The sequence below is a fragment of the Dendronephthya gigantea genome, unplaced genomic scaffold (genome assembly GCF_004324835.1).
Source record: "Dendronephthya gigantea isolate DGI-Jeju-01 unplaced genomic scaffold, DenGig_1.0 000013F, whole genome shotgun sequence".
NCBI lineage: Eukaryota > Metazoa > Cnidaria > Anthozoa > Malacalcyonacea > Nephtheidae > Dendronephthya > Dendronephthya gigantea.
This window is the reverse complement of record NW_021163023.1, coordinates 2,464,031-2,479,122: the sequence shown is the minus strand read 5'-3', so window position 1 is coordinate 2,479,122 and position 15,092 is coordinate 2,464,031. Positions and strand designations below refer to the sequence as shown.

The following is a 15,092-nucleotide window of genomic DNA, read 5'->3' as shown; positions in this document are numbered from 1 at the left end:
TTTAATGCTAGTACCCTCAGTTACAAATGCACAATGAAAGTTTAGGTTTTAAAATAATGATTAGTAGATTTATGGAAAACTAGATTGAAGGTCAAAGTTGAGGTTTCTAGTAAAAGTAATTACAATTTAGTATAAATTACCTGGGAAAAGATACAAAGTACATTACAGACCTTTGAATAAACACAAATCATTCTACAAGCAAATTTGAAATAGAATCACATGACCTAGACATTGTTTTTATGAAACACAGAGTTTAGAAAGTTGACAATGTCATTCATAGCTATTCTTGCAAGGGTGTCATTTCCAAATATTAGTTCAATATTTTGTATGAATGCATGGTAGGTCTTGTATTGTTTTTGGACCACTGGTACCCCAGCCTTTTGAAGTCGCTTTGCAAACAGCATGCCTTCACTTGCAAGGACATCATATTCGGCTATGGTTATATGAGTTGGCGGTGAACCACTCAAATCCTCAGCCAGAAGAGGAGAGAATCGGTGGTCAGTGACTTTTTCAACAAAACTTGATGGAAGGTTGATTACTAAGTTTTCACTTGGTACTTCACATGTTGCAAGGTCAGCTATGTACTTCCAATATGGTGTTTGCATGAAGTATTTTGAGACGTTGCCTGACAGATATTCTGGTACCATGTCACGGTTGCCCATAGTAACAGCAGATGCATACAAAGCCATGCTACTTGCAGACAAAGCAAAACCTTCAGAATACGCTTTGTAGGATGGCAAGCAGTTGACATCAATGTTTTGCACCCAGGGATAAATCAGGACTTGTGCTGCAAGCTTGTTCACCAGCTTTGCTTGTTTTGCAAGTTCAAGTGATATGGTTGCGGATTGCAAACCTCCTGCACTATCACCTATAAGAGCAATTCTTTTACCATCAACTTGATACTTCATTGGTTCACCCATGACGGCAGACACAACAGCAAAACCATCGTTAAATTGTGTTGGGAATGTGTGCTCAGGTGCAAGCCTGTAATCAACAGATATTACAACAGATTTGGTTTCGTTGGCCAGCAAAATACATTGTGCCATGAACGTTTTGTAATTTGGACTTGCATATACCAAACCTCCTCCATGAAAATGAATCAGTGCTGGTGGTGTACCATCTTTCTGGGTTACAGGTCTGAATATCTTTACAGGAACACCAGCAATTCTTGTATCTTGTATCCGAACACCTTGTTTCCAATGCTCACCTCTAAAATCTATCAAACTAGCCCAAGCCAGCAAAGCTCGAAAATTCTCAATGCGAGAAGCACCCAAACCCAGCTTGTAAGCAAAGGAACTGATCAACTTAGCACTTTCAAGTACGAATGGTAGAAACTTCGAGGATGGACCATGGATTTTGGAAGATAATGGAAGGTAAGCGTTATACCAAAGAGAACCTACGATAATCGCAAGACATGCCACAAAGATTGCGAGTGCTTTCCTAGCCATTGTTAAAATAAATATTGAATGTAATGCAACACCAGTTAATTGATTGAACCCATGATTTTCACGAGATAAATAACATATCCGCTTAAAAAAAACAGGGTACTATCAAGTATCAATGATAATGATATAAGGTAGTCTGTGTCTGTCTCTTTTTCATCCACTTGAAAGACCTGTTTGCTTCGCTGGTTTTATGGCAGGCACTTAGAATTGAATATCACACAAAGGTCTACAAAATTCAAACCATTAAAATTCCATGTACATAATATTCTCAAAAAATATATAATGGGATTAATCACACAGTATTATATGACATTAAAAAGTGCATAAATGTTGCATTACAAAGTTGTAACTATGTATAAAATACAGAATTTAAAAAATTGACCATATCATTCATGCCCTGTCTAGCAATAGTTGTATTAACATAGGGAATAGGTAGCAGAAACAGGAATGCATGACAGGCTTTGTATATTTTTGTTGAAACAGGAACTCCAGCTTCTTCAAGACGTTTACTATAAAGAAACGCCTCACTCGCCAAGATGTCATACTCTGGTATTACCAACATGGTTGCAGGGCACCCCTCCAGATTTTCTTCAAGGAGAGGAGATAGCCGTGGGTCAGTCACCATGCTCACAAATTCAGATGGTAAATTTATGTTTTCATTTGTGTTCTCTGTTAAAACATCACAAGTTTTGGGGATTTGTAGATACTTCTGATATTGTGTTTTTGTGAAATACTTTGTGACATTTCCGACAATATATTCCTGGTACATTTTATCACTACCCATTGCTACCAATGACATAAAGTAGGCAGTCTCTTTCTCATCCATTTGAAAGCCCTGTTTGTTTTGATGGTATGATGGCAGGCATAATATATCAATTATTTGAAGCCAAGGATAAATTAGTATCTGTCCAACAAGATTGGATGATCTGTTTTGTTTTGCAAATTCATTTGAAATAGCAGCAGTCAGGAGACCTCCAGCACTGTCCCCAGCAAGTGCAACTTTGTCTTTTATAATTCCATACTTGCTTGGTTCATTAACGACTGTGTTCACAACCAAATAGCCATCATCAAATTGTGTTGGGAAAGGATGCTCAGGTAATAGCCTGTATTCAACTGAAATCACCACAGACTTTGTATCTAGAGTAATAAATCGATATATAACACCTGAGAGAACCTTAAGATTGATGCTGTCATTAGCTTGCAACACAAACTTCTGATAACTGACTGATGGGTGATGTCTACCGTTGACAAACAAAATCATTTGACTAGGAGTATATATGTAGTAACAAACCTTTAGCAAACATGATGCATAGTTGTACATAGCATGTCCAGTTAACACTTCCCATTGCCAGTCCCCCACCATGAAAATATATCAATGCTGGATGAAGGCTATCTTCACCCTCCTTATCTACTGGTCGAAATATCTTTACAGGTACACCAGAAATCACAGAATCCTCTATGGTAACTCCAGCCTTTGTTTCTGAAGTGAAAAGCCAATCTGTCTCTGTTATGATTGAAAAAAACGAACGGTATACTTCGTATTTTTTGGACAAACCCAATTTGTCGCCGAATATTTGGCCCAGAAGTCTGTTCACACCGAAAAGAATTGGAATTAATTTCTCATCTCCTTTAAACTTAGGAGAGACAGGGAGGTAAACATTATACCAAATTAAGCCAGTAAATATGGCAATGATCGCTACGAGAATTGCTAGTACTTTTCTGCACATTTTTGTGCCTAAATTTCGAAATATATCATAGCTTAAACCGCTTAAAGTTGCAACATTACTATTTAATTGTTACTATTATGCATATTTGTTGAACATTATTTGATACAATCGGAGTTAATTGGTACGTGGGAATGTCCAATTGGTCGGGTAACATGAGGCGTAAGTAAATACAATCAATCAATTGTAAAAAGCATTGTAATGGAAATTTTTATTAAACTTAATCAGCTGAAATTCGTTTTTTGGTGAATTTTTAGGATTGCAGGTATGGTACAGTATCTCATCACCCTCAACCCATGAATGTGTGACCATGTTGTGTGGTCTTGCCCCAAAAACAACGCCCCAACCTTTTCTGAACATTTCCGAATGTTGCAATGTATGGATTTGAGAAATCGATCGAACCAAAGTTATGCCATGGTTACAGTAAGTTTATGAGAATACCTTGCATGTAAGTAGCCACGTGAAGCAGAAATTCTCGGAATTTGCAGATATTGGTTCCCAGTTTCTCGCCGGCGTTGTTGGGGAATATATTATTTTTTCCAATATGGCAACTCGTCAATGAAAATAAATAAAATAGTTCTCTGCAAATCCGGCTAAAAACACAGTGAATATTGTGTTTGCAAAGACATAGATCTTTGCATCGTTTTTCTGTGCGGTTTTATGGCGTCAAATCAAGGTGTGTATGATGTATATTTTTGTGAAATATACTGTAGCTTTGTGATTCATACAACTGCTAGCGCTCCGATTGAACCACGGATGCAAGTCTAGTTTATTATATAATTTGAAAAATCAATTTGTATTCAGTAAATCCATCAGTTTTAAACAAAAAATTGACGAGTTTAATGATTTTACATTAGGAAAAACTCTAAAATAAACAGTCTCACTAACTTTGTTTATAATTGAGAAAACAATAAAATCAGTCGATTCAGTTCCTACTCCAAGGGAGTTTCAGTTAGGAGAAAGCAAAATATGTTTGTTTAATTGTGTTACGATAGAAATTGACATTATTGAGGTAGATAGGTTACTTATTATAATGCTACTGGATCATTCTTCAAGGAATATATCCCACAGTTTTATAATAATAATACTTAATATAGGAAAACATGGGTAAAGTTGCTATTACTTTTAAACTAATGTAAACAACATACAGGATAAACAGCATCTTAATGTATTTTAATTTTGTCAGAGGATTCTAGCTCACCAGAAAGCTTGAAAAATGATTTAAAGAAGCTGAGTTTTGATGGTGGTCTTCGTCTAAAGAAAGAACCAGTGAAAACCAAACCAGCTCAACCAGCTGCGCATTCTGTGAAAATGTAAGTTACCTGTTATAAAAGGCACCTAAATTTGCAGTCAGAATATGAGCAATAAGTTACACACCTTTTGAAATACTAATTTTAAAGTAATTTGATGCAATATTTTTTTTAAGACAAAGAATAAAAGATCACAAGGCTGCTGGGAAATTAAGATTTGGACCTAATGAGGTTACAATTTATTAGCTATTCTACCAAAGTTTCTTTGTAAGTTCCAAATAGTTGGTGGGTAAAGCTTAATGAATGAAACTGGCTGTAAATTTCCAGGAAACCTACGAGTATACATCTGAAGATCTGGTTGACCTGGGTGAGATTGGAAGAGGAAATTTTGGTTCTGTAAGCAAGATGCTTCATCGACAAAGTCAGACAAAAATGGCAGTCAAGGTACCTGTATTGATAGGCTGTAATGCTTAGGGATATGCAGGGATGTCTGAAGCAAGGGTTTCCGAGACTTGACTACCATGAATTGCTCTAATCTTGTCTTTTATAGCGAATACATTCAACTGTGGATGAAAAAGAACAGAAACAACTTTTGATGGATTTGGAAGTCGTGATGAACAGCAGTGAATGTCCTTATATTGTAAAGTTTTATGGGGCATTGTTTACTGAGGTTTGTCATTAAGGCCTACTGTTTCCTAGCTGTACCCTACCAATCTATCACAAGCAAAATTAAATACAGTATCATCCAGCATTATGTACACTGAGATACTAAAGTGTAGCAGGTAACTGGACACCAGTAATCAATAATGGGTTGCTGGAAGCCGTGAAAGTATCATCACACTAACAAAAGCATACTGAAGCATTGAGGCATTCATCTGAGTAGCTGGTCATCTGCCTGTCAAAACAATTCTTATGTACAATTCTTATGTACAATTCTTATGTATAATTCTTAGGGTGATGCTTGGATCTGTATGGAATTAATGGAGACATCGCTGGATATATTATATAAATTAGTTTATGGAAAATTAGGACAAGCGATTCCAGAAGATATCCTTGGAGTGATTGCATTAGCAGTGAGTTTGTTTTTATTTCTTATTGCTGTACTAGCTATGACATAAAATTTTCCAGCTGTTTTACTTGTTGAGAAAGCAAGAACCACATCTCACACTTCAATTGCTGGTCAATAGGTGGTCAAAGCTCTGGATTATTTAAAGTCAAACTTGAAAATAATACATAGAGGTAGGCTTATGTGGATTATCCTATGAGATTATCTTCATTGGGTTAGGATTTCTTTTAGATTTGGGATTAGGTTAAATTTGTTTGTTTAGGATTTACTTCATGCATAGAATTATTACCCAGATATGTATTAGGTAGCTGTTTATCAATATACCTGTGTTTTATGTTACAGATGTGAAACCATCAAATATTTTGCTCGACCTCAGTGGCAATATCAAACTGTGTGATTTCGGGATAAGTGGTCATTTGGTGGACTCCATTGCCAAAACCAGAGATGCCGGATGTAAACCTTACATGGCTGTGAGTGAATTGTTGTGTTGTGTAACTAAATGAGCTCTGGTAGCTTTATCAATTCTAAACTGTTCAATCTGATACTATGACTAAAAAAACATGAAATTATGTTTTTCATTGAAGCCTGAAAGAATTGACCCAGATTCGTTGAAAAATGGATATGATGTCAGATCAGATGTTTGGAGTTTTGGCTTGACAATGGTGGGTTTGATTTAAACTGGCAACCCTGTATTTTGTTGGTAATATAATCCTTCTTGATGTGTTTCTCCTAGATTGAGCTAGCCACTGGAAAATTTCCCTATCCAAAATGGACATCAGTCTTTGATCAGCTTACCGCTGTTGTTATGGGTGATCCACCACAATTATCTAATGACAATCCTTCAAAGAGACTGTTTAGCCCAGAATTTATTGATTTTGTTAATACATGGTAGGAACCTTTGAATTTCCTAAATTCTGAGTACCCTGATGGCCTGGAGTGCCTGAGGCAAACTGCAACTGTACTTGTCAAGTGTCAGCCATAATTTATTAATATTAAAGACTCAATGAGTTTGAAACTTCATTCTTATAGAGATGAAACTTAAATGTTATTACAGAGGGTAATCATTTCGATATTTTCAATCATATTTTTGTACATTTAGTGTAACTAAAGATGTCTCCAAGAGGCCAAAGTACAGAAGATTATTGGTAAGCAATATACCAATCTATGATTTGCCTATTTTGCTAGTTTCATTTAGTCTAGTATCTTACATATTAAATGAAAGAGGTACACTAGTATGTCAGTATCTTGCCAATTTTATTATTGAATACGCCTGCATGTATTTCGATATGTTTACTAACTTCAACTTGTTTCTGCAGGAATTTCCATTCCTTCAGAGATATGAACAAGACAAGGTTCAGGTGGATGTAGGTAGCTGGGTTAAACAGATTTTGAATGACAGACCACCAGAAATATATGAAAGTCATTTTTAAAAGTCTGCGTAATTATAAATGGAATCAATGGCAAAATGAAAAATATTTATAACATAATTTCCCTGTCAAATATTTACTAGATCTTATTTGTAAATTTAGTTCTAATTGTGTGTATATATGTTATATTTAAGTTGTACAGCAAAATATCAACAATTGTCTGACATAAATGATATTTTTGCTGGTAATGGTTGATTGCCTCTTTTCTCTATCAAAAGTAGATGGTAGTTTAGAGAAATACAAGGAGTCCCTTGAGCTGCATTCCACTCTAATGCATTCTCTTTAGTATTTACTCCATCTGATTCCAGACCAGATAGTTTTACTTAAGGGGGATGTTACAAAACATATTATAATAATTAAATCTGAACTGCATAATTGCACGGGTAGTAAAATTTAATGCTCACAATTCAGTGGTTAGGGTTTTATGGTTCTACCATTCTATCACATATGGTTCTATGGTACCTATGGGGTACCATTCTATCACATATGGTTCTATGGTACCTATAGAGTACCATTCTATCACATATGGTTCTAGGGAACTGAATTATTGTGCAAACGACGGTTTAGCTGTACGGCTTTTGACCCCAGGGATATTGTTCCTGGTGACCAACATTTATCACCATAGCAACGTTAGCGACCAAATTTGAGCGGCGGAGCGAAAATAAAACGTTGAAAATTTGTTGGATTTTTGGAGAAAGTTTTGTATTATTCGTACTATTTATTGATGAAAGATGACCGTAATGTACCTAGCCGTATCGCCGGCGTTTAATTGTAGTTAAATTATTTGTAAATTTTGAAAAACCGAGAACTTTGCAGCGGAGTTTTGCCAACATGGAGTTTAGTGACCCACGTTTTGACTTCTTGTCAGACTATGTCTTGAAGAGCATGAAGCTCAAGAACGATAAATGGGCGAAGATGGAAGGCAATGAGGAATACAGGCAACAAATTTTGAACTTCTTTGAGAAGCCAGATCTACATTTGCTTGTCATAATGCAAAATGCCGCAGGACAACTTCAACCGCTTCACGATTTTCCACTAACTTTGAAAACGAAAGCCGTCTACATTACGAAGAAAGAAAAATCTGGAACTATTGGAAAAGACAATGTTAAAACAGCCTTAGCTTTTGGGGATTTGTCCTACACTCCACCAGAGCAGCTTTTTGCACTGGTTGAAGAGGTGTGTTTTGATAAATTTTAATATCACATTTTGTGGACAGTTCTTGTTTGCTTCGTCTATTTTATACCGACGCGTATTGCATGCATTGTAATGTTTTTGTGGTAGATGTTTTCTGTAAGTAAGCTCTGAGAAAAGAGTGTAAAAATCTATGATATTTTGGATTTTGTCTTGCTTACATTAGATCAAGTTTATCACCATAATTTTTACATGGTACCAGCAAGTGGTTATGAGGGTGGTTGGGGTGGTTTAATTTTATAAAGTCTTGACATGAAACTTTTATTCTACCTTGCAAAATTTCCTGACTAAGAACAAATACCATTCTTATATTTAAAATTATGTTTAATATCAGTATTATAATTATTGATACTGCTATAGACTTCGAAGGAGATTGGTTGCATAATGAGGCCTAGGCTGTTGGTCATAATGTTGACCACAGGGTTTCCATAATGCAAGGACATTTCCTTGCAATTGGCAACCATGAGTGAGGAATAGATGTGTTTTAATAGAATATTTTATGCATTCTTTTCAAAAGTTCTTTGTTTTTCTCTTTTGTGATTGACATCACCCTGTATATGAGGACAGTTATATGCAAATAAGTTGTGGAACCATGATGTTGAGTGAAGGACTAGTAACTAGTAAATTTTTTTCTAGTTTCTATTTTTTTTTTTACAACATTCTTTCTTTTGTACTTTTTCATAATTCTTTAATAATCTTAATTTAAATTAACATCAGAAATATCTAAAATACGAAAATGAATGCAATCGTATCTAGATTGAAAAATAAAATATTTTTCTGTTCAGATTCTTGTCCCACTATTATCGAATCAACGAAATCACGAACAATGGCCGGCGGTCGTATCACATGATGTTCTTCGTCATGTTAACTCACTCAAAAGCAATGTTTTTGTTATTGCTGGCCAAGTTAAAGGAAAAACATTGTTGCCATTGCCAGTGGGATCAGACCAGGTCTCCGATGCTTGTGAAGCTGATGAAAGGTAGTTTTTTTTTGGATTTGGGATTATTATTATCGGCTGATTGTTTGGGATTTAGATTAAAGATTGAAGATTAGTATCGTATTCACATGAGATCTGGTTTATTTTCATTGCAGAGGAGAGCAATTTGACAGAAGTTTGGTCCATTCAATTGAATCAATAATCATCGACTGGTCTCATCAGATACAGAATGTTCTCAAAAGGGACTCAGCGCAGCCACTTCTTGAAGGAACCAATCCTGGTCCTATGGTTGAACTAGACTTTTGGAAAGCAAGAGCTGACAATCTTGAGTGCATATTTGAACAGGTATTAAATTGATATGCAAAGTAGGACTAATTAGACCAGCAAGTGTGCACTACAGTATGTATTCCAAGACTGCTTTCACATATAGCTTCTCCTCCCATTTCTATCTAACATTGATGGAATACAACACAAATCATTAAAAAAAACCCAATCATCTCATAACAGAATGGCTTAGTTTGGAAACTGTGTTGCAAGTTTTGTAACAGAAACTGATGCGTGTGATAATGCATGTGAGATAATGGTTAACAATACATTATTATTATTATGCACAGCTGAGAGATGATCGTGTCAGGAGTATGGCAGAACTTTTAGAGAAGACACAAAGCAGCTATTTCCTGGCTTTCAAGACAATATTCAGAGAAGTTATATCAGGTGAATTAAATCTAGTTCTCCTATCAAAATTTAAATGAACGAAAACAAACAAGAGTTAAGAAAGATTTTGATGAAAAAAATTCTATATTGTGGGTGACCTCATTTTCTCTTTTTGTCAACAGCATTGGAAGAGGCTCGTGATATAAACACCTTCCTTAAGCCCCTGAGACGGCAATTGGAAGACATGGAACAGTATGACTTCACAGAGATTGAGAAAGTCTTGCCGGCTCTCATGCACACAATTGGTTTAATTTGGGCCAACTCGAAGTTCTATTGTCGTCCAGCGAGGATTATTGTTCTGCTTCAAGAGATGTGTAATATGCTCATTGACATGGTAGGATATCTTATTACAACACATTTTTAATGATATGTCTACCTTGGGGAGTTGGCAACATCTGAATACCTGGAGGGGGGAGATCTGAACATCTTGGGGTGGGGGCATCTGAACATCTTGGGGTGGGGGCATCTGAACATCTTGGGGTGGGGGCATCTGAACATCTTGGGGGGGGACATCTGAACATCTTGGGGGGGGACATCTGAACATCTTGGGGTGGCATCTGAATACCTGGGGGGGACATCTGAACATCTTGGGGTGGGTGGCATCTGAGCATCTTGGGGGGAGACATCTGAACATCTTGGGGTGGGGGCATCTGAATACCTGGGGGGGACATCTGAACATCTTGGGGTGGGGGCATCTAAATACCTGGGGGGGACATCTGACCATCTTTGGGTTTGGGGCATCTGAATACCTGGGGGGACATCTGAACATCTTGGGGTGGGGGGCATCTGAATACCTGAGGGGGACATCTGAACATCTTGGGGTGGGGGGTATCTAAATACCTGGGGGGGGGACATCTTAACATCTTGGGGTGGGAGGCATCTGAATATCTGGGGGGGGACATCTTAACATCTTGGGGTGGGGGGCATCTGAATATCTGGGGGGGGACATCTTAACATCTTGGGGTGGGGGGCATCTGAATATACCTTGGAGGGGGGCATTGTAATTGAATTGAATTGACATAAAAGATGAACTGTTAATATTTGCTGCGATATTCATCTTTTGGGTGAAATGAACTCGCTAATTTCAGTTGTTCTTATTTTTTACTGCAAGGCTCGCATGTTCCTCGACCCGGCTGAAATATTCAAAGGCGAGGCTGAAGAATCGCTGGAGAAGACGCAAGTTGTGTTGAACGTTTGCACGATGTGGAAGGATCTTTTCCTCAACACAAGAGCGAACATGAGCCAGCTGTTCAAGGATCCGGAGAATGTCAAGAACTGGGAGTTCGCGAATGAACTTGCGTTTGCGAGGTTGGACAAGTTCGTGGAACGTGTCGCTGTTGTCGAGGTTCGTGGAATGCCGGATGATGTTTCCAAAAATTGACCTTAGGTTGAAATACTTCATGTTGTACATTGTTACAATTATCCATTATAAATGTACTGTAATTTGCCGTGCGCGTTTTCGGGGTATGAATGGAGAATAATTCTACATCATATTACGGTCTGTTCACACGTACGATCCAATTTTGTCGGATATCCAATTCATCTATGTCCGACGTATGAAATGTAGTCTGTTTATGATAAAGAAGTACTGCCTTGGCTTTACCTGGTTTGCTGCCCACATACATTGCGAGTCTACAGACTATAAAACATCCGTCTGAAGTGAATTGGATCTGACAAATTTGGATTGTGTGAACCTTTCCTTTTGACCAACTTGAGTCGATAGGAGAGACAAAAATCTTAGTTAAACGTAGCATCTAGCTGTAACCCTCTGTTTCTTAGGAGCTGTTCTCCACCGCGATTGAGTTTTGTAAGCTGGAGAAGGTCGAGATTGGTGGAATTAAAGGAAAAATGTTGAGTCACCAAGTCGTGGAAATCTTCGAAGAGTTCACGGAATATTTTGCTGTTTTTGGAAACAGAACGTACGATGGCCTGGACGCCACGAACAAGGTATGTGCATGTTGCATGTGTCACCTTTCTGGTATTCATTTGTATAGTTTTTCTGACATTCGGAATTTCGGAAAATCATTCTTTCTACAGGAGTTTGTTGATGATTATAACGAGTTCACGAGCAAGATTGCTGATCTCGATCGACGGCTGGCGTCTGTTTTATGTCAAGCATTTGATGACAGCTGTGGAACTCTGGGTGTCCTGAAGGTGAGTGGAGGAACCGTGGAAGTCATTTCACTTGTCTTCCCATTGCCACGGTTTTTAGCTCGCCTGCACTTTAGTGCAAGAGAGCTATTGCTATAGTCTTGGCGTCCCCGTCCCCGTCCCCGTCCTCGTCCGCGTCCACACTACATGATAAGTAGAATGTTAAGATGCCACTTTTATTTTCCCATTATTTTCAACTTATCTACTTAAGGAGTCTATTTGTTGCAAAAGAACCATTTACCAGGGGGGAGTGAACATTATACAACAAATAAATGATAAGGTCAATGTTAAAATGCTATATTTTTTCTATACTTTGGCTTTACATCAGAGGAATCATTATCAATATAAGTCATCAATATGCATTGTGACTATTTATTGCCATTTGGTACACATTTATACAATAATAAAGAGAGTTTTGCTCAAAATTATCAAATGATAAGGTGAATGTTAAGCTAATTAGCATAATGATAAGGTCAATGTTAAGATGTTATATTTTTTAAATATTATGGCTTTGTATCAGAAGATTCATCATAAATATAGCTCATCGATATGTCTTGTGACTATATGGTGACATTTAGTACACATTTACACAAAAATAATGGGAATTTTGTTCAAAATTATCAAATGATAAGGTGAATGTTAAGCTAATTAGCATAATGATAAGGTCAATGTTAACATGCTATATTTTTTAAATATTATGGCTTTACATCAGAGGAATCATCATAAATATAAGCAGGGATTATTTTAGTGTGCAGTGATAACCAATTTGTGCAGTGATAAATGAGATTTGTGCAGTGATAAATGAGAATATGTGCAGTGATAAATGTGGTATTTTTCGACAAATTACCAATATTTTTTCATAAATAATGTTCAAAAGTACAGCAACAATAACGGTTCATTTTCCCTATTGTTAAGCAAAAAGCTAAACACATGGATCTTACTTTGAAAGCGCTATACTGATTAATTCGCTAGTTTATCTTCTATCTTCATCAAAATACACTTTTGTCATATTTTATGTATATGGCAATTAGTTTTACTTTTACAATTATTATATTTTTAGAAGTATACATTTCATAGTTGCTTGTTAGAAAATTCTTTAAAGATATATGCTAAGTAATGTAGATGCATTGACATTTTGCAAAAAATAGGCCTATGTGAGAAAGTGTTGATATTTAATATTGTTAATGTTATAAAAATAGAGGATGGTGATATAGGCTCAGCTGGGATTTTGGCTCATTTGCTAGCATGTATATAGTGTAATGCATGGGTTGAAGAATCAGAACAAGTAGGTCAGTCAGAAGTTTTTCTGTAATGTGGGGAAAATGATACAAATTTTATCCTTTTTGCACTTTTGTGCAGTGATAAAATTTCCTTAAAATAATCCCTGAATATAAGTCATCGATATGCATTGTGACTATTCAGTGCAATTTGGTACACATTTATACAATAATAAAGAGAGCTTTGCTCAAAATTATCAAACGATAAGGCAAATGTTAAGCTTATTAGCATCATGATAAGGTCAATGTTAGAGTTATCCAGAGTTATCACGCTCATTACGATTTTCATGGCTATTGTGTAGCCCTGTTTTTTTTAGTTCAAAGTTGTAGCTGAATCATATTTAACGAAACTATTTGTACAACCCTAAGCCAAATGAGAAACTTTCAAATATTTTCACCTGTATGCTACCATTTGTTTGTATTGTACATGTACAATTATAAATTATGAGATTGTGTTGTGACATGCCGTATCAAAATTCAATCGCTTAATATAGAAATCATTCAGGGAGTGAAAATATATAAAACATAGTCCAACGTTAAAGTTTAAAGAATATTGTCAGATAATTCGCAATTACAAGCTTTAGCACATAAGTATTTCTAAGTAGAAAGCCGATAGGCTCGGAATGCAAAGGCAAATGGCATTATGGCAACGCATGTGACATATATTTGCATATGATTTATGTAGATACACATGCAAATATATTATTAAAGCACCTATAAGATTTATGTACATACCTTTTCGTTGTTTGATGCATAATCCTTTTTTGTGTAGATATAAAAATCCAATCTTGTTTATTTCATAAAGCTAGGCGCACACACGACGATTTTAGTCGGCCGATTCCTGTCTAGATTGTCTAGATGGATGTTTTCATCAAAATGTGGCGACTGGCGATCCATACTTGGTCATAATATTAGACCATATGATTAGACCAAGTATAAGACTCGCGTTAGTCGCGTACACGCGCGAGGCGCGAGCGCCGCGAGAAGGAAAACATGTCTGGGCAAGGGCTGCCTATATGTCTAAACCTGAATGGACCAACTACCGTAAAATCGTTGTGTGTGCGCCCGGCTTAAAGCAGGGACTTTTGCCTGGTCCGTTAACTTACCTGTTGATATCACGTGCGCGGATTGCGAGAAACGGAAGAAATATTGGTCACAAATAAAACTAATGTAATTCCGAGGCCAGTTTTGGCCAGTAATTCTGAGGTCACAACTAATATCTGAAGTTTGTGCTTAATATTACCTTCCAACGCGGATTTTAGCCTTGTAATTTGTAATAAAAAGATCGGTAATTTGTGCTTCATACAGATACCTTTCATACAGAGTTTAGCCTTATTCTAGACAAACAGTGCAGGCGAGCGTAAGGTGATTTCAGCACCTCTCTGGTTAGGACAAATGATGATGGAATTGTGATTACCTTGTATATATCACAGAAAATATATAAACTCTACTGTTTTTAATTTAACTACAAGCCCACAGTGGATTGGAACTTACGTTGTTTTTTTTAATAAGTACAAGTTCGCTACAGGTTTTCGCTCCGAAAATAAACTTGTCTAGTTCAGTGAGATGTGACCATGCAGTTTCTTAAACGAAATTTGAGGGAAACCTTTTCTTCTCTTTCAGCTCCTTGATTGCTTCGGTTCGCTCATGGATCGGCCTCGCATCCACGCAGACTTCGAGCACAAATATCCGGTGCTTTTGACAATGTTTGAGGACGATCTTGACACATCCAAGATCATATACGACCAACAACAAACATACGAAAGCAATGAAGAAACGCTGCCCATCAACAAGAACAAACCACCCATTTCAGGCTGTCTGAAGTGGGCTCAGGAACTCAGAGAGAGAATTAAGACTCCAATGAATAGCCTGAAGTTATCTCTAAATCACGGGTAATGCTTTATCGTTTG

The 15,092-nt window shown here is 36.8% G+C and overlaps 4 protein-coding genes across 4 annotated transcripts in view; 2 read left to right on the top strand and 2 right to left on the bottom strand.

Annotated features, from left to right (window-relative positions):
• Positions 1–2: 2 nt before the first annotated feature.
• Positions 3–1,664, bottom strand: LOC114519308 (arylacetamide deacetylase-like 2). Its single transcript, XM_028539424.1, has one exon. The coding sequence runs from the start codon at positions 1,446–1,448 to the stop codon at positions 225–227; it is 1,224 nt and encodes a 407-aa protein (XP_028395225.1). The 5' UTR covers positions 1,449–1,664; the 3' UTR covers positions 3–224.
• Positions 1,665–1,693: 29 nt separating this feature from the next.
• Positions 1,694–3,270, bottom strand: LOC114519307 (arylacetamide deacetylase-like). The gene is made up of 2 exons (XM_028539423.1): positions 2,737–3,270; positions 1,694–2,582 (listed from the first exon to the last, which is right to left on the bottom strand). Exons 1-2 carry the CDS (start codon positions 3,170–3,172, stop codon positions 1,795–1,797), a joined length of 1,224 nt encoding a protein of 407 aa, XP_028395224.1. The 5' UTR covers positions 3,173–3,270; the 3' UTR covers positions 1,694–1,794.
• On the top strand, positions 3,005–7,236 carry LOC114519309 (dual specificity mitogen-activated protein kinase kinase 4-like). The gene is made up of 13 exons (XM_028539426.1): positions 3,005–3,097; positions 3,427–3,845; positions 4,356–4,482; positions 4,596–4,650; positions 4,747–4,863; positions 4,970–5,089; positions 5,373–5,492; positions 5,607–5,658; positions 5,828–5,955; positions 6,070–6,147; positions 6,219–6,373; positions 6,585–6,630; positions 6,802–7,236. The coding sequence occupies exons 2-13, from the start codon at positions 3,830–3,832 to the stop codon at positions 6,913–6,915; spliced, it is 1,128 nt and encodes a 375-aa protein (XP_028395227.1). The 5' UTR covers positions 3,005–3,097; positions 3,427–3,829; the 3' UTR covers positions 6,916–7,236.
• Positions 7,237–7,524: 288 nt separating this feature from the next.
• Positions 7,525–15,092, top strand: part of LOC114519304 (dynein beta chain, ciliary-like) — a 31,631-nt gene continuing 24,063 nt past the window's right edge. Inside the window, 9 exon segments of the mRNA XM_028539421.1 lie at positions 7,525–8,088; positions 8,889–9,082; positions 9,196–9,385; positions 9,655–9,754; positions 9,877–10,088; positions 10,866–11,099; positions 11,534–11,701; positions 11,792–11,908; positions 14,806–15,074. Of these exon segments, the coding sequence (XP_028395222.1) occupies positions 7,744–8,088; positions 8,889–9,082; positions 9,196–9,385; positions 9,655–9,754; positions 9,877–10,088; positions 10,866–11,099; positions 11,534–11,701; positions 11,792–11,908; positions 14,806–15,074 (1,829 nt within the window). The 5' untranslated portion in view covers positions 7,525–7,743.

What these genes read in the sequence shown, in the direction of transcription:
- LOC114519308 (XM_028539424.1), bottom strand. Translation starts at nt 1,448, where the DNA reads ATGGCTAGGAAAGCACTCGCAATCTTTGTGGCATGTCTTGCGATTATC.
- LOC114519307 (XM_028539423.1), bottom strand. Translation starts at nt 3,172, where the DNA reads ATGTGCAGAAAAGTACTAGCAATTCTCGTAGCGATCATTGCCATATTT. An exon ending in ATGCATCATGTTTGCTAAAG is followed by an intron (nt 2,583 to 2,736) that starts GTTTGTTACTAC and finishes TTATTACTCTAG; the next exon opens with ATACAAAGTCTGTGGTGATT.
- LOC114519309 (XM_028539426.1), top strand. An exon ending in AGACAAAAATGGCAGTCAAG is followed by an intron (nt 4,864 to 4,969) that starts GTACCTGTATTG and finishes TGTCTTTTATAG; the next exon opens with CGAATACATTCAACTGTGGA. An exon ending in TTGGAGTGATTGCATTAGCA is followed by an intron (nt 5,493 to 5,606) that starts GTGAGTTTGTTT and finishes GCTGGTCAATAG; the next exon opens with GTGGTCAAAGCTCTGGATTA.